This window comes from Mizuhopecten yessoensis, unplaced genomic scaffold (genome assembly GCF_002113885.1).
Source record: "Mizuhopecten yessoensis strain PY_sf001 unplaced genomic scaffold, ASM211388v2 scaffold10479, whole genome shotgun sequence".
Taxonomy (NCBI): domain Eukaryota; kingdom Metazoa; phylum Mollusca; class Bivalvia; order Pectinida; family Pectinidae; genus Mizuhopecten; species Mizuhopecten yessoensis.
This window is the reverse complement of record NW_018408567.1, coordinates 224,246-251,359: the sequence shown is the minus strand read 5'-3', so window position 1 is coordinate 251,359 and position 27,114 is coordinate 224,246. Positions and strand designations below refer to the sequence as shown.

Sequence of the window (27,114 nt, the reverse complement as noted above, 5' to 3'; positions counted from 1 at the left end):
CCCCCCCCACCCCACTCCCAAAAAACATTCTTGTTAGCAAAAAAATGACCTGGTAACTAGTGAAGCTTACAACAGAGAAATATGTGTGTCACTGGTTCATATTGCTGTATGGTTATTGGTTACCATGCATGTGACCAGAGAAAGAAGTAGATTTTCTGTACCTCTCTGTTCTTCTACCATCAGAGGTTAAATTTTAAATGTTTAAGATGGAAGGTGAAAGGTCAAAAGGTCATTCTATTGTTTTTGTTGAAAACCACTTTCCAAGAATGAGTAGAATGTCAAAAGACAATTTAAATATTTGTAAAGAAGAAAAATCTAAGCTGCTATGATTGCATGAGAGTCAAAGGTCAAGGTGTAAAACATTACTTGGTTGATGCTGTTAGAAAAATATATTTCATTTTAACATTTACTTCAAGAATATAATGTGTGTGTATTTATGTTTTGATTTTTCAAACATTTTGTTTTAATGGAAGATTCAATCGTCATGACATGAGTTGATATTTAATGTGAAACTGAAATCGTCATGACATCAGTTGATATTAATGTGAAACTGAAATCGTCATGACATGAGTTGATATAAATGTGAAACTGAAATCGTCATGACATCAGTTGATACTTATTGTGAAAATGAAATCGTCATGACATACAGTTGATAGTTAATGTGAAACTGAAATCGTCATGAAGGAATCTGACCTAGCTGCCTTTATTAACATAATGCGAGTGGTTATTTCTCTAGATCTGTGGCTGTTTAAACTTACAGGGGAAGACCATGACTAACTGGTTCATTCTCAAGGATCTAGCCTTTCTCTAATGAGGTTATATGTGTGTAGCGGAACTGGACAGGGTCAGTCTCCGTCAGTCATGCAGGGAGCTCAATTGGAAGAGCATCTGTCTAGATAGAGCTCTGAGGGTCCTGGGTTTGAATCCCGATCAGGTCGAGCATTTCTCTTCTATATAATGTTGCCTTTGGGGTGGAGACTTGAGAAAAAGGAGAGAGGAATGTAACAGAACTGGACTGGGTTGATCGTTGGCGACCAGTTAGCTCAATTGGTAGAGTGTCCGACTGGAGTTCGTAGGTTTGGGTTCAAATCCCAGTCTGGCCGTACATTTTCTCTTTCATGTTAAATATGAATTAGACTTGAATAGTTTGATAAATGTATTTTTTCTCCAAGTAAGATAGTAAGTAGTACAGGTATGGTGGGGTAAAGGTTAAGGGTATTTCATATATAATATGTTGAATAATATTGTATATAATGTATATTTATCAGTAACTTGTTCACATGCTGAAAGCTTAAAGGAAGCCCCCTGTATCAAGATATATTTGAAAAGGAAGACCTGGCTATACAAAGCTTTTTTTAGCAAAATATAAGTCTAAAAAACCTTGATTGTGTACATTTTTTTATTTTAAAATGTCTTCATGGTTTGTTTTCTTTGTGGTATATTAACCCGAAAGTTAGGATTTAAAATTAAGATGATTTAATCTCATAAATATTGTAAAATATTCTGCTTGTAAAACATATGTTTAATCGTGTTAAGCTGACAAAGCAACATGAAATCTGGCTGTAAGTAAAGTGACCTTCAGCTGTTAATATTGATGGTTACTGACACCTGTCAGAACGGTCATCAATCTTCGTGTGGTCACTCTGTGATCAGTGACAAGTGACCAAACTGAAATGTATTCAATAGATAGAGATATACATTCTGAGATGCATCAAGGGAAATTTTCAATATACACACACTAAACCAATTAATTACATGGGCACTTCTGATTCCTGCCTTAATATGGCTTAATGACTTGGGGAAAATTACCTCAGTCCCTGGAGAGAATTTGTATGTTATATGTATTAATCATTGTCTCGCTTTAAGTGGAAGTTTAAACGATTTCAATAAACAGATTGTTCTATTTAAAGAAATCTTCAATTTGTAAGGATCAAATCCTTTGGTCATCCACTTTTAAGCTATTATAGAATATTGATTGTCTTTGTGGTATGGAAATATCTTCCGTTAAATCAATGTTAACATTGGACACTAAAAGAAAATAAATTTTGTAAATGTCATGTAATTGTTCAATTTGCCAAGTAAATAGCAGGTATATGTAATCGTTAAATGCAACTTACATTTCACTACAATTATACATTGCCGTTGTTCATCAAGATATTGCCGTTGTTCATCAAGATATTGCCGTTGTTCATCAAGATATTGCCGTTCATCAATATATTGCCGTTGTTCATCAAGATATTGCCGTTGTTCATCAAGATATTGCCGTTGTTCATCAAGTAATCTTGAATGTCCTTTAATCTTCTGCATCAATATTTGAATGTAAATTTCAAGCAGTAGTCTTGCTCAAGTCTGATTCTGGTATCAAGTTCAATTCTTTGAATTTTTGTCTCGCCACGACCAAGTAGTAGAAAGTGAAACCAAGGTGTTGCTTTTCCGGCGGGGACGGCGGCGTCAACATTAAGTTTTTGCATTTAACTTAGTTTCACTGAAAGTATATAAATGCTAGATCAACCAAACTTGGACCATAGATGCATCTAAATTAGGTTAGTACATCTCAACCAATGCATCAAAAGCTGGATGCAGCCTACCTGTCATAGTCCATTGACTTTGTCAGCATCTCCATCAACATTAAAATTTTGCGTTTAACTTAGTTTCTCTGATACGTGCATTGATGGTCAAAGCCGGGCACACGGGTGAACCATATCAATCCAAATGGCTTGTTATAGAGAGGAGGGGCTAGTTGATTTAATCACCTCTAATTCGGCCTTAGGTTATTCAAGCCATAATATTATGAAGTAAAATGTATGAAGCTTGAAACAATCACTTGAAATTTCGAATCTCTGGTATGCACAAGATTATAGGAAAATGTAATGTTACAGAAAACACAGGGTAGATAACATGCTCTTGTGTTTTAGAACTATATTATATTATCAAAAGAGTCACATTATTAAATTTACGTTTGGAAAGCGTAAGCATTTCTTTTTAACTTGCATGATGTAGGTTTTAAATATGCTTTTTCCAAATTAACTTTCGACAAAAACTTTTATTTCCTTAGGTACACAATATTACTGGCCAGAGTGATATATTTCAGGATCCTTGTCCCTGCACTACACAGTGTTGTTGCGTATATATACAGTATATTACCTCCCATTAATTTTGTTTTGGATGAATCTTTGGCCAGGTGCTCAATCAGTTAGAGCGATAGTTAAACAATCTGAAGTCTAGGGTTTGAATCCGGTCTAGCTCCGCTGAATGTTTTACTTTCATAACACTGTCGTTGAATAAGTTTTGTTTATTTCATCGATCTTTATTATTGTTTCATAAAGTTCCAGCACGGTTTATGGTTTTCTTTTCAGAAATGATTGATCAAAGCTACAGATATACCGGAACGAATACTTTCTAAAGCATATAGACACAGTTTTGTGCAGTGGTGCGGGAATCCTTAACCCTTTCACCTCTACATAACTTTGATAGACTCTACCATGCATTGATCTGGATGAGTCCATTGTGGTCTACAGTGATGAAAGGGTTGACTTAAACTCTACATTACCGTCATATAAATGTCCGTAACATTTATCTTCAGTTATGCATTACTGTTGTCCTATGTCTAGCATTTATAACTACAATTCTACATAACCATCATAATTATGTCAATATATTTAATCGTACAATAATGGCTTTGTACTTAAAAATCCTGAAAGACAGGGCGGCAGTCCTCCCACTCGCACCTACACATATAGTCCTTGCAACTCATGCGTGCTGTTAAATTAGTCACCTGTGCAACTTGTTTATTTCTTTAGCATTTGTTTTCATTGGTTTTACTTTGGAAAGTCTGGATCGATTCTAAGCTTTAAAAAGATGCTGTTTGAGGTGCAGATCACAGCTAATAAGTGGTGTACAGAACGCATGAATTATTTTTCATAAAACAGTTAATCATTTCTGTTACAAATGAAGCTTTACTGCATGTTGCTTTCAATCAACGCTATATTGATATATAGAAATATAGCTTTAATAAGCCCGACAGGTTAAGTTTTCATAACGTCTTGCAGTAATCTAATACTGATTGTCCATGTCCCTACTTAAAGGTAAAAAAATGTGATAAAACTAGTTATTCATTGGTTTAATTTATAACGCATGGGGATTACTTTGTCCATTATATAGTCAGTTTGTTTCTTTCTTGAGGGCCTAAGTTCTCCACGTGACAAAAAGGTGAATTAGAGCGATGCAGAAGTAATTAAACAGATATTTACATGAAAATAAAATAACAACAAGTAAATGTGAGGGTAAAGAAAATTTGAAATCCACAATATGTAAGAAAAAATATAGATATCTGAATTAATTAAAATATTATATTCCAACAACAGCTGTGGTGGCCGAGTGGTTATAATTAAGGCGTCTATAACCATCTACATAACTGGCCCTCTACCACTGGGTGAATGGTTAAAACCTTAGATGGGGCACTCGCCAGGTACTGCATGGCCACAGGTCGGCGGTTTTTCTCCTGGTTCTCCAGTTTTCCTCCATCACTAAAACCTGGCTCGATCATCCTTAAATGACCATAGATGTAAATAGGATATAAAACACTAACAAACCAAACAGGTTCCTTCCTCATATGTATTGAAGGATCCATAGTATGGGATTGATTTAACCCTTTCACCCCTAGTTAACGTTAGTAGACTCTACCATACATCCATCTGGGTGAGTCCATTATGGTCTACAGTGGTGAAACGGTTAAAGAGAGTGATGATAAACCAATTGTCATGAACCTGTTTCAGATCAATACTGCAGATCATAAAGTGTTCAACAGTGAATATAGTCAAAGTTGTTAATAGTATATATTTTGTCTTTCCTTCATGCTTAATTAAGCGAGTAAACAAGCTTGGGTGGTATAATTTATATGACCCATTATAGAAGACATGATAAGATCGTTTCTTCTGCCAGGATATTTCTCTGACCATGACAGTGTGTAGGTATCGAAAATTACACAGTATAAAGTTTGTAAGTGATGTCCTCTAGATCTGACCATCTTTGTTGCCATATGCTGTTCACATTTTCAGTTTTAAATCTGCAGTGTATGCTAATTTTATATTAAATTAAATGTACATTAAGAGCTACTATTGGCACTTGATTTATCTGCTTTTATGCTGCCACCTATTTTGCTACAGCTGGGTAATCTTTTACATTTAATGAATAGAATATATAATTCAATGAATTACCAAGACAATTTAAATATCCATTTATCTGCTTATATTACCTCACTAAGGCAGCTATATTCCTAAATTTACCCTTATATGCAGATTTTTTTCCAGGATACCGCCACGAACTTTAAATCTTTTCAAGGTGCAGGCGGGCTTATTATTACTGAACAATACAGTAATCAGAAGGCTAAATATACAGCCATATTGCAGCTGATAACGAGAAAATACCCATAGGACTTTTGTAGCTTAATTTATATAAGGATATATAATGTATCAGGATCCCTCCTGTGGACTTGACTTAAATGTTGACAACGGGAAGAAAATTGAAGGATATGTAATACTTGGGGAGCAAAGTGTACTTAAATTTTTAGTAGGTCACGACCTCCGGTGTTTACATGGGGTTTATCTCTTAAGCTGTTCAGACATCCTATGATGTAATAGGAGTGACCAGGAGTCTACCAGCAATAGAGTGGGTACTTGAACCCCTTAATATCATTGATACTGTTTGTAACTTGTGATAAGCTTGGCATTGTATTGCTGTGCCCCCGGGCAATCAACAAGGGGTATCTATATCTGTATCATTATCTTGTGGTTTATACCCATTTAATGTTTTTCCATACCTCTGTAATTACTCGTCTGGTAATGTGTTCATCTACCTGTACAGGTCTTTACAGGGTAATACATTAACCCACTATATATGGCTGTTTTCATTCATATAAAATAACCGGTCTCTTCCCTTACATAAATAAAAATGTAATATTTTCATTTTTAAAACCAAGTGGCAGACCTGTAAATGATGATTAAGTCTAAATGTTTGCCAAAGTTAGCCAGAAAAATAAAATGAGATCATTTAAGGGTATATCCTACATTTCTTTTTATCTTCTTACCAAAAGAGTTTCAATTTAATAAAACAACTGGTATGAATAGAGACATGGTAATTTTGACAGGTTTAAGGAGAACATGCAGTGATTATTATTGTGAGTTTTCAATTTAACCCTTAGGCTGCTACGCACAACAATAGTCGTTTTTAAAAGTCGGGCCGTCAGTGCTACGCACGACTATAGTCGTTTCTCGGTCTGTAGGCTTTGATCGGTAGCCAGGAAGTGTGAAGTCAGGTTGTTGCTATACCAAACCCGAACGCGTATAGTAGACGGCTTCTGATTGGTTGTTTTGCCATTACTTTCGATATTTACGGCAGTGTACCCTAGTAATAACCAAAGGTGTGCGAGAGAATTTCAAATCGAAAAAAAATCATAAAAATGGCGGACGTGTAGATTGAAGCGATGAATATGATGGTGAACATTTATTCTCCATCGTCACCTACGATGATAATAAAGGTTTTAAAGGGTTTTGCATGGTTGATGTGGAAATACTTCGGTGTTACATAATATGTAACTTTCCAGTAAACGGCTTTGTGCTCTACGCAAACAGGGAATATATCGGCGGACTTAGGCGCACATGTCGTCTGCAGGTGAGGCCGAATTGAACATTGACATTGATACGTTTTGAGCCGATTTATTTCTTCAAACTTTTTATCGGTGATTTAATCATAAACTAGACCGTAGCTAAGATATATTTATATGCCGACTGTGACAGTAAATTTATTGAATGGCGACCTGAAACCTGTAGCAAATCACATGCAATTCTTGACGAAATACCTGACCTTTTTACCTGAGAATCTCCGTGTAAATATACAGCGTCTTATGTCAAAAATGAAGTTTATAATCTCTGTTATCATTTGCCAATCACATTTGCGGACGAAAATAGTTTTAAAATGATCTTCCTCTTGCTTAAATCCGATTAATTAAAAGTTTCACATTTTCTTACCTTTATTACCACCTGTACAGGTAAATACTGAAGCAACTTTAGAATTGAAAACCTTAATATAAACTAGAGACAACAACGAACAATTTTTATATAACTTTTTTTCACATGTAACAAATATTTTCCAAGTTATGCACATTTGAAAAATCAAGTAAATTAATTTAAATTTCAATAATTAATTCAGCAGTGGTGTCCGTTTACATAGAAATCAATATAGCAGCCTAAGGGTTAATAGGTTATATTAATTGAAAAAAGGCAATGATAAATCTCCGATACAAATCACATGTATTCATAGTGTGTAAGGTTACTCAAACAAATACAAACAATCCTTAAGGAAGATAACTCCAAAAAATCAGATTTAATGTGAAAGATACTATATAAAGGAGAAATCTCTGATACATATTACAGGTATATATGATGAGTAAAATTCATATCACTAAGGGAGCTAACTCTTCCACAAATAACAGGTACAATATGTAATCTAACATGTAACCTTAAGGAAGATATCTCTTACACAAATAACAGGTACAATATATGTAAGGTAACATATATCCTTAAGGTAGATAACGCTTACACAAATAACAGGTACAATATGTAAGGTAACATGTATCCTTAAGGGAGATAACGCTTACACAAATAACGGGTACAATATATGTAAGGTAACATATATCCTTAAGGGAGATAACGCTTACTCAAATAACAGGTACAATATATGTAAGGTAACATGCATCCTTAAGGGAGATAACGCTTGCACAAATAACAGGTACAATATGTAAGGTAACATGTATCCTTAAGGGAGATAACGCTTACACAAATAACGGGTACAATATATGTAAGGTAACATATATCCTTAAGGGAGATAACGCTTACTCAAATAACAGGTACAATATATGTAAGGTAACATATACCCTTAAGGGAGATAACGCTTACACAAATAACAGGGACAATATATGTAAGGTAACATGTATCCTTAAGGGAGATAACGCTTACACAAATATCAGGCACAATATATGTAAGGTAACATGTATCCTTAAGGGAGATAACGCTTACACATATAACAGGTACAATATGATATGTCACTAAGGAAGATAACTCAAACACGTTTATCACAGGTGCTATATGTAAGATTAGTCTGTATCCTTAAGGGAGAAATCACTGATGCATTTCACAGGTACGATGAGTAAGGTAAATATACCCTTAAGGTCTATGACTCCGTACAAATGAATAACCGTGATCCAACCTGTGTCCAACCATTTAGAATAGGATAAGAAACCTGCCTTTTCTGTATAGCTTAGCAGTGCAGGTGTGAAGGTGTATTAGGAAGTGTTTTGTGGTGTGTGGGTGGAGGCCATCAACCGGTATTGTCAATACTGTCTATATTCACAACACGAGGGCTTTAAAATCATATATACTGTACCACAGTGTGTGTTAGCACTGTACACATGTATATATACACACACGCGGACCACAGCCAAAATATCAACATCGGAGCACACGTTATATCTATTGGATGTATATGTAGCTCGGTTCTAAAGGTTTGTACTTGTTGATTTTTGCTGTTTAATCATGTCACGGTCAGCTGAATTAAGTACAAGAACATATGTATCTATCAATTTCCATAAATGTTTGTAATTACAGTTCATGTATTTCGTGTGTGGAGTTCACGAAGTACAGAAGTCATGTATTATGAGGTTATAAGTCAGTAACATTTCTAAGTGTGCATATATATAGTTATATAGTCCATGTTGTTATTTTGAATAACCTGTGACAATTAGGGGAGAAAAACATGTTTATGTATTACAGTGATAATTAACTAATAAATAATTTGGCTGTAGATTGGGCCTTGTCTGTGTTTACATACTTGAAGTCATCAAGTTCCGTTTCAAAATAGGTTTAACTTATAACGACTGTCTGGTTTCCTGCCCCGCCTGACCAGACATGTGGGCCACCTCCTCAAGGTGTGGGTAGGGAATCAAGTTACCCACTTGTGGGTATAACTCCCTAGAGACTGTTTTCTATGCTGCTTAATGTAAATTATATAGTGACAGCAAAATATATCAGTTAAACATCACTTTTCACCGAGTGATTCTTCATTCTGTGACTGAAATTATGATTTTCTTTCTATACATATATATATATGTGTTGGGGTAGAAATAGGTTATTATACTTGTGACAGTTGATTATGATGTAAACTAATTCTTGATTACTGGTATTTTGTCTCCAAGATATACCGGTTAATTATGCAGCAAGCAAGCCATCTTTGGGAAAATATTCCTTTCAGTTCTATTTACTTCTACGAGATATAAATATAAAATAGACATTGCCATTTCCACTGCAATAAAGGACCATGACTTTGGTTCATAATTTTTTAAACAGTTTAAAAATTAGCATATTTTGAAAGAAATGATGTTCTTACGACATTCCCAAAAAATATCTATACCGTAAATGTGCAGGTAAACAAAAGAATTGTGGACATCACTGAAACAATTCTAACTGGCTATATCTCCCTATTGTTAATATATGAATGTTGCCCCAGCTCTTCATCCTAACAAACAACTTTCGATTTAGTGTATCTGATATCTGTCACCTGTATAAGGTATGCTTATTTGTACAAATCTAAACTGTTTTGACATGGTAGAATAGATATAATTAGTGACTGTGAGTATCTTTTGTTGAATATTACTTAAATATGAATCCATTCCACAAAATGATATAGGAGAACCAGGGACTCCAGCTGAACTTTCATTCTTTAAGCTACATTTTCTTATCCTAGTGACATACATGTTACCGAGTTATTTTTCCAAGTGCCTCTGCTATGAGTCTAACCCAGTTCCACAGTTTAATGATCCAGTGCTTTACCAAGTGACCAAAAGAAACAAAAAAAACATAACTGGAGGTTTACCACTTTGGTGTACTCCCCTTCCTTGAAAAAATCATGTCTGGGAGTCTTTTTTAGTACAACAAATGTTTGAGATCAAGGTTAAGGCGATTATCATACACTCTGGCCCCTACTTGTGGTGGTCGGTTGGTGCAGTGCATATATAGCGCATTTGCCTTTCATCAAGGCGTGTATGGGGTCAACTGCCCAACCATGTGGGTTTTCTCCGGGTACTCCAGTTTCCTCCCACATTAAGATCCCCCGCATGCTAACATCGGGGCCTACAAGACTGATTAATATAAGTTGTGGAAACATATATCTTAATTTTTGTAAAATAAATAAAGTCTATATTTACTAGTGGGTGCCAATAAAACTGAGGTCACTTTTTCAGAATGTCCCACGAGCTTGTAAAGAGCTATGACATATATCAGTAGGTACTATTTAGATTACAAGGTCAGATCAAGCTTGCTGATAGAGCTATAGGGGAATTCCCTGTATCTTCAAATCTGTACCAAATGACCGAGACAGTTCACCAAGGTGATATCTCTATTGGACAAACCAGGAAGAACGATTGTATAGTTGGGATGGAGTATTGTCCTGAGGTATCAATCAGTATAATGGATTCTATATTTCAACTGTTGAAAATGTTAAGAGATTTTGATTTGTGGCAGATTTAAATGTACATAGCATTACGGTTTCCTTCTGAGCTTTAAACTAGAGAGAATTTCCCTTTAGCTTAAGTGGTAGAGCGCCCAACTAGGAAGTCTGGGATTGTGTGTTCAATCCCTGGTGGAATTACACAACTCTCATTCCTGTTACAAATGGTGTCCGTGGCCCTCCCTATGGTGACAGGGAGTTAGAACCAGTGGGTTGTGGTCTTTGAGGGCAAACACATCTAAAAGCGGATCCAAGGTGGAAGCACACTATTCTCTTTTCTGTTACAGATTTAACTTTAGAAAAATCTCCTATTGGGTTCTAACACAAAGTAAGTAAATCAAGTAAAATTACAATGGGGCTTCACCAAGATTCAAACAAAAGACCTCAAGTTATTATACTGCCACTTTTAACCAAATGAGCTACCTGGTCAAATGAAAATACCTGGTGCAGTTGCACTTCTTGCACATCCAAAATTCAAAGGGAGGCTACTGATGTACACACCAAACTTACAGTAGACTTCTCATAGTGTTTTGCATGCAATGGAATAGTATCTTATATTGGATATATAGTATATCACAGTTCCAGTGTCGTTTACGTTACACATGCATTGTTTAAATGTTGGCTAGGACAGATAAGTCAATGGTTTGTTACAAAAGATAATTACGTCACAGGAAGCTATTAACCCTCCTGAATTCACTCATATATAATAGTGAGTAATTTCTTCCAAGAATACACTTACATGTATATATAATAATCAAGTGTGTCCCTTGATCATTTCCGTAGAATTCACTGATTTTTATTTTTTATTTAAGGGACACACCTAGAAACTTTTTCCGACTGATGGATGATAATGATGTCACACCTTTGTGTTAACATTGAGGAGTGTTTTGTAACTAGTCCTATCTGTATTAACAGACCATATATCTTTACGAAGTCCAAAAAGTGGTCTTTTAGCACAGATCTCTTATCATTCACCCCTGAAGAAACATTTGAACTCTTCCAATTCAAAGGGTGGAATAGTTCATTTTGAAATTTCGGGGGTGAATGCATGAGTAATGGAGATGGTCAAATAAGTAGGTTCGACTGTAAAGGCCTACAACACTATATCCATTCCTGTTTTAACCAGAAGAGGTGTATCTATTATATATCTATACAAACAAAGCCACCCTTTTGTGAAAGATTTTTATTATCTTTTGCTTTGATGCATATTCATAAATTGATAATGTATGTAATGTTGTGCTCTGGTGGTTGAGACGTTATCACAATGTTCCAGTTGCATTGTGGGACTTAGTCCCGTGCATACATTAATAAAAATGTATAGATAGTATGTTGATTCATGCTTGTGTCCTTTGTGTGCGGGAATCATTGATATAGATGATAAGCTTGATCACAAAGCAAGATAAAAAAAACTATCGTATGATTTTCTCCGGAGTTAATGTGGCTTGAACCAATCAGTCAGTTGTTGTTAAAGGGACATAACTCTAATAGCATATTATTTACCCTGAGTAGAACTCTTTTCTTAATAATATTGAGCACATGTTATAAAAATTACATTTTGTCACCGACTCGAGGCTGAGCACAGTGATAATGCGGAAATGTTTTACGCAGAAATATTTCTGTTATTTTAAAAGCTTTTTACAAAATTGCTCTACTCAAATGTCATTCGGTTTAATCATACTTTTTCAAGTCTTTCTACTTTGGAGTGAGACCGACCACCAATATTTTACCCAAGTTTCACCTCTTGAAAGTTGCAAGATTGACTAAACCTGAAACCCTGCCTTTTGCTGAAAGTCATTGCAATGATCAGCTTGAACTAGGCCATTTTACATCAACATTTTGTTAAGTTGTAAGTACTTTTGGATGTATAAATATTTTGAAATAGTGTTTCTCTGCCACGAAAACTTCTGTGGTCTGCAGTTAAGTTTGATATAAACTTGAATTGTTCCTTCGTGTAACGTTCAAAATTAAATTTGTTGTAATAATAATAAAAAAACTTACGTTATAAATACACTGTATCAGCATTACAAGTGTAAAGTACAAAAGTACACATATCTGTTGGAGCTTGTAAAAAAGCATTGGACCAAACTAATGTGTATCAAAATATTGATCAGACCATATCAAAACTTGATTATCTATTATGATTGTCTGCAGAATAACACTGTCTATAGGGGTTGAAGCTTAACGTGATTGACAAGGGAATCACCGTGCGATCCTATTGGTGTTAACCCTTTCACCACTGTAGACCATAATGGATTCATCCAGATCAATGAATGGTAGAGTCTACTAAAGTTGCATAGGGGTGAAAGGGTTAATCCTCATAAAGATTAAACAACATTTTGTCTGGGTTTGTTTGGTCAGTGTAAAATATTATCTTCAATACAGAATCACATACGTGTACCAATATACATCACCAGAACAAATTTATTGTTGTTTTAAGTTTCAAGTCAGGTTGTATATAGCTATATATGTTTATAAGTGTAGCCGTATATATATTGTATGTAGTTGTTGGGGAAGGATTTTTTTTTATACTCCATTTGGGCTCTACAGTGGTTTGTCTTAACCGGGAAAATATACACAGAAATTTACACTGTAGATGGGATAATTTATCGCTGTATAACCGGGAAACTTGAGTAAATTGAACAATACACAATAAGAACAACCGACAACATTTTAAATTAACGTATGTTTTGTTCAGTTTTTGTCTCGTCTGAAATAAAGGAAATTTTAGTCGTAAGAAATTCGGGAAAGTCTACTTTCCGTTAAATTGGGAAAGCACAGGTTTTTTTGGGACCCAATAGGTGTTATCGCGACCATCCACGAGTTACTCCCCTTCGAAGAGTTCTTGCTGGAAAATGCACAAGTCTCGCGAGAGAATGCGAGGATACGGGGGCAAAACAATCTGCCATGTGTCAACAATATGCCCCACCTTCACTGTATTGAACCAACAAAAATAACTCACAATAATAGAGGTCATATCAAATGCATTTAGTGATGACATTCTAATCAAATTGTTTGTCCAAAACAAGCCTTCTGACGTTTCATTTACATAAAGGTAACACACGATACAGACTGTATGCCGCTGACGATCCATCACAGCTGTGACGCTTTAGCTTCGTCCTCTTTTTCAATATCTGGCCAATTTAACAGGTCTGCTTGCTATCATAGGTGTACTAGCTCCCCAATTTTCTTATTTGGAGTAGGTGATACCTTTTGACTTTAAAATATTTCCCAACTCATTACATGGAAGTTCGTGGAAATTCGTATGTGAATGTTTTGGCGCTGCCATGTTGTCCGTTGCCCCAGCGGGTACAGTTTAATCCCCTCCTATTTGAAGAGTTCCACTGGTCGCGATATCATCTATTGCAATGGGACATAAAAAAATCATGCAAACCCTTTATTTCCAGGTGGAAGACAGCTAACGAAGGTGAATTAGAAATAAAAGGAAAACATATATATTTATACATGCCTTTTACATTCTAAATTATTAGTAATAATAATTCTCATGAATTTGTTCAAGAAATACACAAATTCTGATGAAAAAGAAGAGGAAGTAAAATGTGATCGACAAGATTTTGGTGAAGAAAGGTTACCCTGAAGCAGCCCAGCTTTTATCTTAAATGATTATAGTCCCTGAAGTAGAATCTTGAATGACAATTTACCAGTTTTATTATTCAGAGCAACAGGAAGCCGCCAACAGGGCTATATTTTCTATAGGGAGTTATATAGAAGAATAAGTGTACGTGATATTTCACACATAGTCCCGATCAAGTGCTCAAATGTTACTTTTTGTATTTGTAAGGTTTTTGCTGTTAAAGTAAACATGGATTGGAAATGGCTGTCACAGATCTGTCATTTGAGGACAGATTGGTGTGGTTTTGTGAGAATTTATGTGATCGAATCGTTAAATTTTTTGTGACATACCATATTGCACATAGTATTGGACAGTGTGCATGTTTGATTTCCCTACAGTGTTCTGATTTAACTGTTTGTGTTAGAGGTGGCCCTAGTATAATACTGAAATGTGCTCAAGCAAATTATATGCACCTCCAGTTTCAGTACGAAATGTGTGTGTAAAATGTCTAACTTGTGTTAATGCTGACTTTGATGATGACATGTTGGGCAGGTAACATGAGAAAGCAAATATTCAGATAATGTGAACGGGAAAATATAAAGGGAGATAATTCTAACACCGTTTATATGTAGAATATTCAGGCAGCACGCATACTTCCTTAAATGTATAGATTCAAAATAAGTAAATATGAAATGTGTAATTTAAGTTCATGCATACCTTTACCGCTTAACCCTTTCACCACTGTAGACCATAATGGACTCATCCATATCAATGCATGGTAGAGCCTACTTAAGTTACATAGGGGTGAAAGGGTTAATCATAAGCGATCCTAAATATTTCGACAGCCTCAGGTATCTCATACAAATGTTATACTCAAGTATCCTTTGTTTTACAATGTTATGTGGTAAACACGCTTTGTCTAATTCAAAGGAAACCTGCTTTAAAGTGTATCTTCACATCATAATAATGCGACAAAGTTATCTTTTGTGATTGGTTTCTAAAGGTAATGCAATAAAAAAAACATACTCACAATTGTATTGTATAATGGTGAATATAAATTTCGTTTAAAATTGGTAAGTTTTTTTTAGTTCGCCTGTGTATATATATTTCTGTGTTGAAGTACATATCTTTCTGTGTTGTCAAGGTCAAGGTCATTCTGTGTAGTGGCGACAGGCTTGATTAAACTGTTCCTTGTGATGAGTTTGACTATCCACTTTTAATAATTACTTATGAATTTTACTAAAATATTCAACATCCTCCTTAAATCAAATGTCTGGTATCTTTCCTGACCAATATGAGAAGGCTTTAACTAAAAAAAATTTGTTTGGTCAGTCCTAATTTAGACAGTCTTGCTAAGTTGCTCCCTTATAACCCTTTCACCCCTATGTAACTTTAGTAGACTCTACCATGCATTAATATGGATGAGTCCATTATAGTCTACAGTGGTGAAAGGGTTACGACGGGTTGAGTCAACTTTTGTCTCTTTTTACAGGTTTCGTTTGGTTGGTCCAATTAAACTGGTTTTGTATTAGGTGAAACCTGCATTCAGACATGTTCTGTGAATTTCGTCTTGTTTTAGAAAGGTTGGCTTCTTTAGAAAGGTTTTGTATAAGATTGATCTTTTTAGACAGGTTTTGTGGAAGGTTGTCCTCTTCTAGAAAGGTTTTGTGTAAGATTGGTCTCTTTAGAATGGTGCAGTGTTTAATGTTGGCTTCTCTAGCAAGGTTTTGTGTAAGGTTGGTTTCTTTAGAAAGGTTCTGTATAAGATTGGTCCCTGTAGATTAATGGTGCAGTGTTATGTTGGCTTCTCCAGAAAAGTTTTGTGTAAGGTTGGCCTCTCTAGAAAGGTTTTGTGTAAGGTTGGCCCCTCTAGAAAAGTTTTGTGTAGGTTGGCCTCTCTAGAAAAGTTTTGTGTAAGGTTGGCCTCTCTAGAAAGGTTTTATGTACAGTTGGTCTCTTTAGACATGTCCTTTTGACTTATGTCAGATTCTGTATTAGATGTCCCCTTTAAGACAAGTTTGTGAGGTTGGTCCTTTAAGACAGGTTTTGCTTTAGGTCTGTCCCTCCATACAAGCTATACACATGATTGTCCAATTGATTTCCTTTACAAAAGCATTTTCATATTGCAGTTGTCAACCTTCCTCAATTCTGGAATTTATTGCTCATCTGTGAACTTGTGTTTGGATTTGTGAGATAGCAATCCACATCCTGGTTGACGTCATTTTTTTTTGGGGGGGGGGGGGGGGGAATTCGCTGATAATGCATGTCCTGTTTTATTGTTAAAGATAAGAATGACAGTGATCATACAGCTGGACCAATGAATTGAATGATTATTCGAAAACATAACCATCATTTACATATATTTACCAACGTGTAGCATTACCGCTATAATCCTACCAGAGACAGCTGGCATTCATATCGGCTATGAATGGAATGGCCTGATCGAGTGTTGACATTATTATTGAGAAAAAAACTGTTTCAGTATAGAATTTGGCTGTTAATTCCAGGAATTATGCACAAATAAATGTTAATATAGATGTTGGCCATTCCAGAAATTGCACATCGGATATTGTTTTTCTTTAAGTATTGTTGCTTTAAAAAAATATAAATAATAGGAAAAAATGGATCATTGTGAATGTAAGCATTGAGACTTTCAGTTGCCAAATGCTTTTCAAATCTGTTCTGAAGATAACCTGTCATAAATATTTAATTGCATGAAAAATACACATTATTATTACGATATAATGACATAATATGGAAATGTATGACTCATCAATAAAACAACTTACTGAAGGAAGACATATGATTGAAATTGGATTTTAAAACCATAAATCTTTTTGTCACTGTTGCCAACACCCAAAATATTTTGTTCACCTTTTGACCCTGTCTGAAAGACAGAAATATATGTCCATTGTGAGGCTTAGGTGTTGTACAAATAAAGCAGGTTGAACGTAAACCTGATATTGGTAAAAAAAAAAAATGGCTTACCTTTGTTAGGCCACCCACTTTTAACCACACGTGAAACATGGTTACATATATATTATGGGTGGATTCTTATTCAGAATCGCGTTGGTGTTTAAATTGAAGGGGTTAAATGCAGGTGGATAGTATTTTTGTCATAACATAATTATGTCACACCTGTATGTCCAAAACTCAAATTTGTAACCACTTTTCCAAAGTGTTGATATTGACATGCATTTTTGATTGTATGTTGGTGTGACCATACCAGGATTACAGGTATGACTAGCTGTGGTGATCATACTTTGACGTTTGATCTTTTGTCCCCAGGTTGTGATGTCAAAGATGAATCGATAGATAAGTGTGTGCCTCAACCCAAGGGACCAGCCCTCTTATAAGGTCAGTACTTATTGTTGTAAAATAAGTCTAAGGTCAGTAAGTATTGTTGTAAAATAAGTCTAAGGTCAGTACCTATCATTGAAATAAGTCTAACATCGTCAGTGTTTATTGTTGTAAAATAGGTCTAACATGGTCAGTACTTATTGTTGTAAAATAGGTCTAACAAGGTCAGTACTTATTGCTGTAAAATAAGCCTACCAAGGTCAGTGATTATTGTTTTAAAATAAGACTAACAAGGTCAGTGATTATTGTTTTAAAATAAGTCGAACAAGATCAATAATTATTACTGTAGAATGAGTAACAAGGTCAGTATTTATTGTTGTCACCTAAGTCTAACAAGGTCAGTTCTTCCTGTTGTAAAATAAATCTAACAAGGTCAGTTCTTCCTGTTGTAAAATAAATCTAACAAGGTCATTACTTATTGTTGTAAAATAAGTCCAACAAGTTCAGTACTTATTGGTGTCAAATAAGTCTTAACAAAGTCTGAGTGCTTTATAGTCCCTCAAGATCTGGTCTGGCCACTGTTTTGTTACCAAGATGTTAATGCAGAAAAAAATGACCAGGTTTGTGTAGGTTTAAGATATGAACATTTCAGAAATGACTGTCTCATGTCCTGGTATTCCTTTAAGCAGTATCCACAGAAATTTGTTTTATTCAACCAGAAACCATGAAATATCCTTCAGATACTTCTGTGTAGACAGTGACGCCTTAAGGATCCCCATAGCACTGCCAAAAGCTAGCTATACATTGGAAGCTGTTTTCTCCGGCATGATTATGGCCTTGATAAACCATTTCTCCCAAGAAAACTATACCTTGTGGGACTTTTATGAAAAAATGAAAAAAGATGAAATAAACAAAATATGAGAGGGAAATGTATGGAACGTAAACATATTAAAAGGTTTCAGACCAGGATTGAACCCAGGACCTCGGGTTGTTGTTCAGTCAGTCCCTAACAAACTGCGCTACCTGGTTAATGGAAGTGTGCTGGCCAAATTACACTATATACAGTCATATATAAAATTATAAAATCAAGGGGAGATCACTGTTTATAAGACAAACCTTAGTGGAACTCTCTGGTGTTTTGCATACAGTTCAAGAGGGATCCTTAAGATGAACTTTCTGTCAAATTTTTTGAATATTTTTTGTATATTTAATCAATGTTGCCCTTCTCCTAATACACGTGTTGCGGAGCTCAGCGATACCCTGACATAATCATGCATGTTGCTTTTATTGACAAATTCCACTGAACGTTTGCTCTCTTTCTATTCCTGTTATGTCCAGCACCGAATATAACCGACCCCTTAAAAGTCAAAGTGCCCCACTCACCTTTCGAATTGTGCTACTAATTATTTGATTTTGGAATCTCATATTGAAATAGCGGGAAGTTATTGCTTGTACATCCTATCACCCCGAGGCTCTCTGTTGGGTGTGAAAACTGACATGACGTCACCAGTGTATTTGTGGGCGATGCCCTGAGCTGAAGTACGAACACTTCAATTGATAAAGAAACGAAATTTGAGACGATCACGTCAGCAATTCTGTTTCCCCAGGAGCAGATCCGTAACCAATATACCTAATATTGATTTTTATAAAAATATATTTTCAGAATTATTGTATATTTTTTCAAGATCATATTATTGAAGATTATTATATAGAGGATATATATCATGAGTGTCCCTAATTTGCATTTTTACACTTCGTAATAAAAGAAGAAGGTTGTCCCCATGGGTATGAATACAATTCACATGAAACCAGCCAATCAGCAATTAGCTGAAGCCTTTAATGACGTGTTTTTCATAATGAAAATTTATGTGATGGTTTTATTACATGTTACTGTATATCATATTAGTCATGAGATAAAGCAATTTTACAATCTATTATAATTTATAAACTGTCCATAAGATTTAATCTCCTTCTTCTCAAATTCACAAACAATAAGAGAAATAAAAAAAAATAGGAATGGTAAAAAACTTTTGATTTTTTTTTCTCTGTAGAAAGTCTGTTTTGCTTTTGTTTTTTTACCATGGTAATATTTTCCTGTTTTCAGCTGCTGGACATGGATAATCTCCCCTTGACATGATCCTGAAATAATGAGAAGCTGTCAACAGATGTCGCTATGGCGTACCAGTGGCAAAAACTAAGTCCAGCTCAATTCCACCAGCTTCAGGAATACACCTCGTGTAAGTGTTAAATAACCTTGGAAGTCTTGCTCTCAAACTGACCAGTTTCGGGAGTGTTGTAAGTGAAGAAGTAGGTCAAGGTCAATTTCATCAGTTTTTGAAATACACCTGACACCATAAGTCGACACCAGTCTGGGTGGTTCTTGTTGAAAATAGAATGCATATCAAGTCTTAAATTTTCTTGTATTTAAAAAATCCATTGAAGTAAAAAAAACACTGTTGTATTATAGAGCATTTTTATATTTATTGATACAAGAAATGAAGGGAAAAACTGTTTTAAATATATGTTGTTATATGGAGTGCTTGTTAAATAACTGTATAAGCAGTTTTTATTCAGGGGAGATAATTAGTTTTTTGTCGGGGCAGATAACTATTTCACGCTTGCTTATTCAGGAGAAGCATCTAGTTTAGGCATGCTTATTCAAAGGTAGATAAGTCTTTTTCTGGGGTCGTTCATTCTAAATACGTATATGGAGAAGGTTTACATAGGCTGTGCCTGCTGCCCAAGCACTTGACAATATGCCATCTATGTCAATTATGAATTATGTTGAAATGAAATTACGTACATGCAGTTAAGGCTTCCTGTGCCAAGGGCAGATAACTCGTTTAAACATGCTTTATAAAGACTTTTGTGTTGAGTACATTGTTGATTGCGGAACTTGTTACTCGATTAAAAGCATGCTAAATTAGAAGTAGATAGCTGAAATTTTAGCATGCTATATCCGTGGGTGTCAGATATGCATGCTGGTGTAGGGGCAGATAACTCTGTTTGATTGTGAACCAAACCTCATTGATGTTGTCATCCTATTTGTCTGACCTTTTACATGTTTTTTTGTATATTTTTTCTTTGTTTTTATTCCTTGACTGATTTTAAAATCTAGCTAAGAAAAGGACAGGTATACAAACTAGCCTGTATATATAGGATATATGTATTAAGTGTTGTCTGTATTCGTATATATGTTTGCATATTGTTTAACCATTGACCCTTAAGTACGAAATCCAGGATATTTTTTCTTTATCAGGATATAACATGAGAAAATGTTCACGATTATTCTAGATAGTTGTGAAATAATTCAACATGAAAGCTTTATTTTTTACTGGTTACAAATGTAGGCCTAATTCTTTGATTTGATATATAGCAAGAACACTTTTAAGGAGAAATGAAAGAAAAAAGATTGAGTAGTTGATATAAAAAAGAAACACTTTAAATAACAAAAACCTTAAGTTTGTTTTCTTTTGTTTATTCACCTCAAATTATAAGAATGATGACAATGTTCTACCTAACAATTGACAGAGAATCTTTGTCACTACCAGTGGTTTATTTTGAAACACCCTCAAATTATACTGGATGCAGGGCATGTAAAATCATTGGCTAAATATTACACTAAATTGTTACTGGGTCAAATATAAAATTGGGTCAAGGTCACAGTTTGAAGTCCTTAATGCAGGAAAGTTAGTGTTTCGATCTTCAGAGCTTGCTTCCACATTTCCAGAGAAGAGATCGATTCATATGTCAATTTATGCATCATCTCATTTCTCTCTACTTTTTCTTAACCTTCAACATTTCAGTTATAAGCGACATATTCTAAAACTGAAAATATAATTTTCTTGGTCAAATGTAGATTTTCTTGGGGGAAATTTTAACTTGAAATTTCAACCCTTCTCAATTTCAAATTTATTCATGATACTTTTTTTGCTAGCTTTCAGAGTGCAAAGAATACATACTTTGATGTCTGTGTGGAACCATTGTTGTTTTTTTTGTTGTTTTTTTGTGAAATCTGGGTTAATTTGCCCCCTTGGGGAAAATCTACAATATTTACAAATCGGTATCTCTAGATTAAATTTTGTCTTCGAATTGATGTTATTTCACCAGTCATGCAGATATTCAAATGTGACCTTGACCCAGAGAAATATAAAGAGCACAATGATTATAACAATGTTATGAATAACCATACAGTTTATTACACGGCATGATATATAATTCATCACCATGTATATCAATAACTAAAGCCAGCACTTTGCTCAAAATCAAATTCATTCTATATTAACTTTTTCCGTTTCATAGTAATCGAAACAAAAGAATTTAAGATTTAAAAAAAAAACAACGATAATAAGGTAGAATGTTGGCAATAATTTTGTTTTGACATAAAATTATTTTTACTTTGTTACTAAATTAATTAACTGATTCACCACTGAAGACACATTTTAACTTTTCCAATTCAAAGATTGGAATAGTTCATTATGTAATTTCAGGGGTGAATGAGTTAAAATTAATAAATTCATTAAAAATATGTATTACCTCTTCTTAAAAAAAATTATGACATAGGTCATCAGGAACGGCAATCTGTATGTTGACTTCTGTCTTTCTAAATTACAATCTAAAATATTTAAAGATAGATTTAAATTTTGTAATATGAAAGATGGCTTGGACCATTTCTTTACGAATAGACAAGTGTTACACATTAACACACAGCCCATTTTTTAATATACGGTTCCAGGTCACACAAATTCATTTAACATTGAACCTTAATACAAAGGGCTGTTTTACACTTTACATAGAAATGTGTACAGTTGGACCAAGTTGAAGGTCTGGTTTAGACAGGTTTTCTAATAATATAGATTCAATTTACATAGAAATATATACGTGAACACCTGCATCTTTGTCTGTTTTATAGAAATTTTCAGATTACACAGGGTTCTGTTTAAATAGATTATAATTTTTAACCCTTTCACCCCTATGTAACTTAAGTAAACTAAACTATGCATTGATCTGGATGAGTCCATTATGGTCTACAGAGGGAAAAGGGTTAATTAAGTGAGTATAACATTTTATAATTATTATTTATTTTATAATTTTGTTTTGGCATCTTCCAGTTGGATGTCTTGAGTTTTTAACATACAAAGGACAAGTTTTCTCTTAAGAGGTCTACTATTCATTGTACCCAAAAACGAAACAGAAAGCAACATGTTTTTGAAAATTGTAGAGATGATTTGATTTGTAAATCTTCTACAGGTAAGGAGGGTCATGGAGGTAAGCGGTATATCATTATTTAATCTCCGACTCACACAACTTGTAACATTAATGATTTATTCACTTTTGATTCAGAGTGACTGGTATCCTTTTGGTCTCTTAGTTCTGCTGTGACAAAATGGCAATTAGGGATTGACGATAAAAAGCTTGTATTTGACCTATGATCTGTATAGCAGTTACCTGTGACCTGTAATATGCATAGGGTCACATGCATCATTTAATAGCTATTTACGTTGTTAGGTGATTTTTATGTTTTTTTCCCACTATTTTTTTTTTTTTTCAAATTTGAAGTAACAATTGAAGTACAAAACTTTGATCAATACTTGATAAATAATGGGCAATAACATTTAACAGGTAAAATTCTGATCTCGTTTCTTCACTTCTGTTAGTGTAATATATAACTACTGGTAGATCTGTCTTACTATAACCTAAAACTTATATTGATTTTAATTAAAATTTAGAAAATATTATGATCTTTCTAAAAGGTTTTCAGATGTATATATCATTTATCCAATGTATGAAAGGAAGTTATTTACGTGATTAACAAGTCAGTTGAATAAATTTTGAAAATCTTTCCACTATTGATCAGAAATGTCCTTTAATAAATTTACATAATCAATATTCCAGATATTCATATGATTTCAAAAGTGATTAAATATTATTTGACCTTTGAATAACAAAACGAGCTTACTTTCAAAAATAGCGATAGGAAAAACTGGAGATAGAAAAATTGTCATTTTAATTCATTTAGCTTAACTCATTCACCCCTGAAATTTCATAATGAGCTATTCCAACCTTTGAATTGGAAGAGTTCAAATGTGTCTTCAGGGGTGGATGAGTTAAATGGTGTCCTTCTACGCCTTCACAGCAGAACAACGAGGCAGACAAGTATAGCAGGACTCCGAGTCGTTCTTGTTGCAGTTTTTCTTGATCTTTAAGCTTTGCAGCAGTACGTGACACGTTACTTCCTCCACACTATGTAAAAACCAAAAGCCTCTCTCATCCCACTTACAAGTCACACTTTCTTCTAATTTAGACAGCTACAAGACATAATTTTAAAACTATATTCTGAATCTGCAACATCTATGGCTATAAGGGCGGTGATCAAAACTGACAAGTTTTGTCTGAAAGTAGATAGTTTCCAAGATGTTAACGTTTTGATTAAATAGTATAGCTGGGCCCGTATTCATGAAACCATTCTCATGCTCAACCATAGATTCTGTGCTCAACCCAATTTTCTTGTAATTCGCATAAGTCATGAGAAACGTTACAATTGCTATTTGTAACATTTGAAACGGTATTCAGCTGTAAGTCTCTCCAAAATTCTTCCAAATCATTTACCAAAAAATTAAGTTTAAATTTATTTATCACCAGAACAAGAAATTAGGCTTGAGCACAGAATTGGACTCAATGGAGATTGAGCATCAGAGAATGGTTTCATGAATACGGGCCAAGATGTTAAAACAACCAATGTCAGGCTTACATTTTATTAATTCCTCATAAATATTCAAGATGCCTCAGTATTTTTAGCTCATCACTCTTATGAATATTTAAGATGCCTCAATGCTGGTAGCTGGCCCTCATTAATATTCAAGATGCTGCTGCTAGCTGACTGTCATGAATATTAATTTCATTGTTGCTGGTTGACCCTCATGAATATTCAACATGTTCCAGTGATACAAGCTGACCCTCATGAATATTCAAGAAGCCTCGGTGTTGCTTGCCGACCTTCATGAATATTCAGATGCCTCAAAATATTTGACTGACTCTCATGAATATTTAAGATGCTTCAGTGTTGCTAGCTTTAATCAAGCCTCATAAATATTTAGGTTGCTAACAATTAATTTTGATAAAACATTCTCTATCATGTTTCTCTCTTGTTTGATTCAAATAATAATACAACAAGAATTTTCAAAACTATTCTATTTACTAACCTGTACTATGCTAGATGGAACCAACCTTTTAAAGCTCTACATGATGACAGTTGTGTGTGACTCACATAGAATGTAACTATAGGGTTGTAGTTTTAGATTTCTTCATCGGGTAATTGCAAGGTACTCCCAACACATGGCCAGGTATTTGTGTGACATCTATATCAACTTACTGTCCAGTTTAGATCTAGTGTCTGGCCGTAATCTCTGAGGTAACAGATTTCACAAATATTGTATAAAACAAATACAGGACCAAATATTTTGTTTTAAAACTGTCCGTGTTGAAATGTCTTTTAAAAAAACATGCTCATCAATCAATGGCGACACAGTTACAGAAGGAAACGAAGCTGACAGCATTCTTCTTTGACATAAACAATTAGGTATAACTGCTGGGAAGGGTGGGTTACATGTTTTATGTATTTACTCCCGAAAATCAGATCTAGACAGTTTACAAAAGATCTGGGACAAGCAGTGAATATTTATACTGTGTTCATTGAAACACAACCTAAAGTTGATTAATAAACTGGATCACATTTCCCAGATATTTCAATCTAAAATGGAAACTTTGCAGTATTTAAGAACACAGAACTGAGTTCCAAACTTTCTTTGTAGACTTGAGTTTCTGGGGAAATGACTTACTGAACATTAGGATATATTAGACTTGATATATTAGCGAAATCTTTGAGCATCCAGATGATATTTGCGTGTGAACATTAGTAAGTTAGATAGACTTCCTCACTTTTCTGTTTCTTTATTTCAACATTTTCATGTCTATCCACTTTGTTATGTCTAAGAAGAGGTTAGGCCGTCAGGTCTGGAGGCCTGAATTTCTAACTACAATGAGAATTCTGTTGTTGTTTTTCTTTAGATTTTGAGCAGAGTTATAATCTCAATCAGTTTGAGCAGATTTGCTTGTGGTTATATGCCTTGCAGTGAACTTACACCAATTTCACACTAAACTTACACACTAATATTAGATTGTTTTTATACTGAACTTGCATCACTTTTACACTAAATTTACACTGATGTTATATTGATTATATGCTGAATTTATACTGATTTTGTAATCAATTTACACTGTTTTCACACTGATTTTACACAATATTATACTGATTTTATGCTGTTTTACACTGAATTTACACTGATATTATACTGATTTTATGTTGATCACACACTAAATTTTCACTGCACAATTATGTATTCCACGTAATACTACGAACTAACGACTGATGGATGTTGCTAATATCATTGCTTTTAACAGACGTATAGCACAGACGTTACATCATGTCCCGTCTTATTGATATTAACTCATTCGCCCCTGAGATTTCATAATGAACTATTCCAGCCTTTGAATTAGAAGAGTTCAAATGTGTCTTCAGGGGTGAATACATGTACTTCAAATTCAAAATGGTGAAGATAGATTGAGATTTTGATCTTATATTAAAATACATCTTATGTTGTATTACAGCTACTGATTCAAATCCAATTAGAAATACGATCACTTTTTATTTTACTTTGTTTATTTTTCTTTAAGTTTTATAAAGTTTTCCTGAATATTGCCAGCCTTTCAAACTTTTCATGGAGAAGAAACTCAAACCATGTTGCAATGTCTGAAAATGTCTAGAAAATACCTACAGTCATACATTTATATAGTTACCCCCTCTTTTATGTATAAGTTTTATTCTATAAAATATTCTGAAAACTACAAAATAGTTGAAGTTACTTTTAACAGGGAACTACTTGATGTTAAACAATTTAAGATTTAGCTGATATCAAACGTAAATTTGGCAGTGACAAATCTGGCCTTTGTTAAATGCTTTCGCAGACAATCTAGAGAAATGGACTAGTACATTTCATTTTGATTTTCATTTGCTTTGATATAATAGATTATACTACATATTTATCAGGTGAAATGTCATATTTGAATTACTGCACATAACTGAAATCAGAATGTGTGCATGGACAATCTGTCTGTAAGCAAGATGCTCATTTATATGCATATTCAATATAATTAGTATCAGATTGTATTTCTCAGGAAATGATTTCAGATTTCTTCCGCTGAAGTTTAAAGTTATCACTAATCAATACAGAAGGTCGTAGAATTCTAGGATACATGGTATTAGATTGCTTGGAGGATATTTAATTTCAAACATTCAATTATCAGTTTATGTTATATATGAATAAATGCAGGCATTAGACTTTGATTAAATCTGTCTCTTTTTCGTACACCTGACTAACACCCCCATCTACTACAAAAATGGTATAGCCCTTTTCATTTCAGTAATAATTACCATAATTTTAGTATGCATATACAATACCTACACCCATCTTTGTAGCCAAAAAACAAAAGATTCAAATATCCCTACCTCCCTACCGTGACGTAACCTCTATCTCGATGACAGAGCCACGGAGTGATCTCCCTTCCTCTTCCTTTTATGGCGCCTGCTGCATGCTGACGCACGGAGCTTGCTCCAATTCAAAACTTTT

The 27,114-nt window shown here is 34.3% G+C and overlaps 1 protein-coding gene across 10 annotated transcripts in view; it reads left to right on the top strand.

The window, feature by feature from the left end:
• Nucleotides 1-27,114, top strand: part of LOC110460777 (diacylglycerol kinase beta-like) — a 143,876-nt gene that overhangs the window by 56,500 nt on the left and 60,262 nt on the right. For 4 of the 10 annotated variants that reach the window (XM_021513900.1, XM_021513899.1, XM_021513903.1 and 1 more), the window contains 2 exons: nucleotides 17,417-17,485; nucleotides 19,533-19,665. In XM_021513900.1, the coding sequence (XP_021369575.1) occupies nucleotides 19,602-19,665 (64 nt within the window). In that variant the 5' untranslated portion in view covers nucleotides 17,417-17,485; nucleotides 19,533-19,601. Of the gene's footprint in view, nucleotides 1-8,312; nucleotides 8,558-17,416; nucleotides 17,486-19,532; nucleotides 19,666-20,546; nucleotides 20,562-22,678; nucleotides 22,697-27,114 lie in introns of those variants that run through there. The other 6 variants (XM_021513901.1, XM_021513898.1, XM_021513906.1 and 3 more) reach the window with 5 other exon arrangements.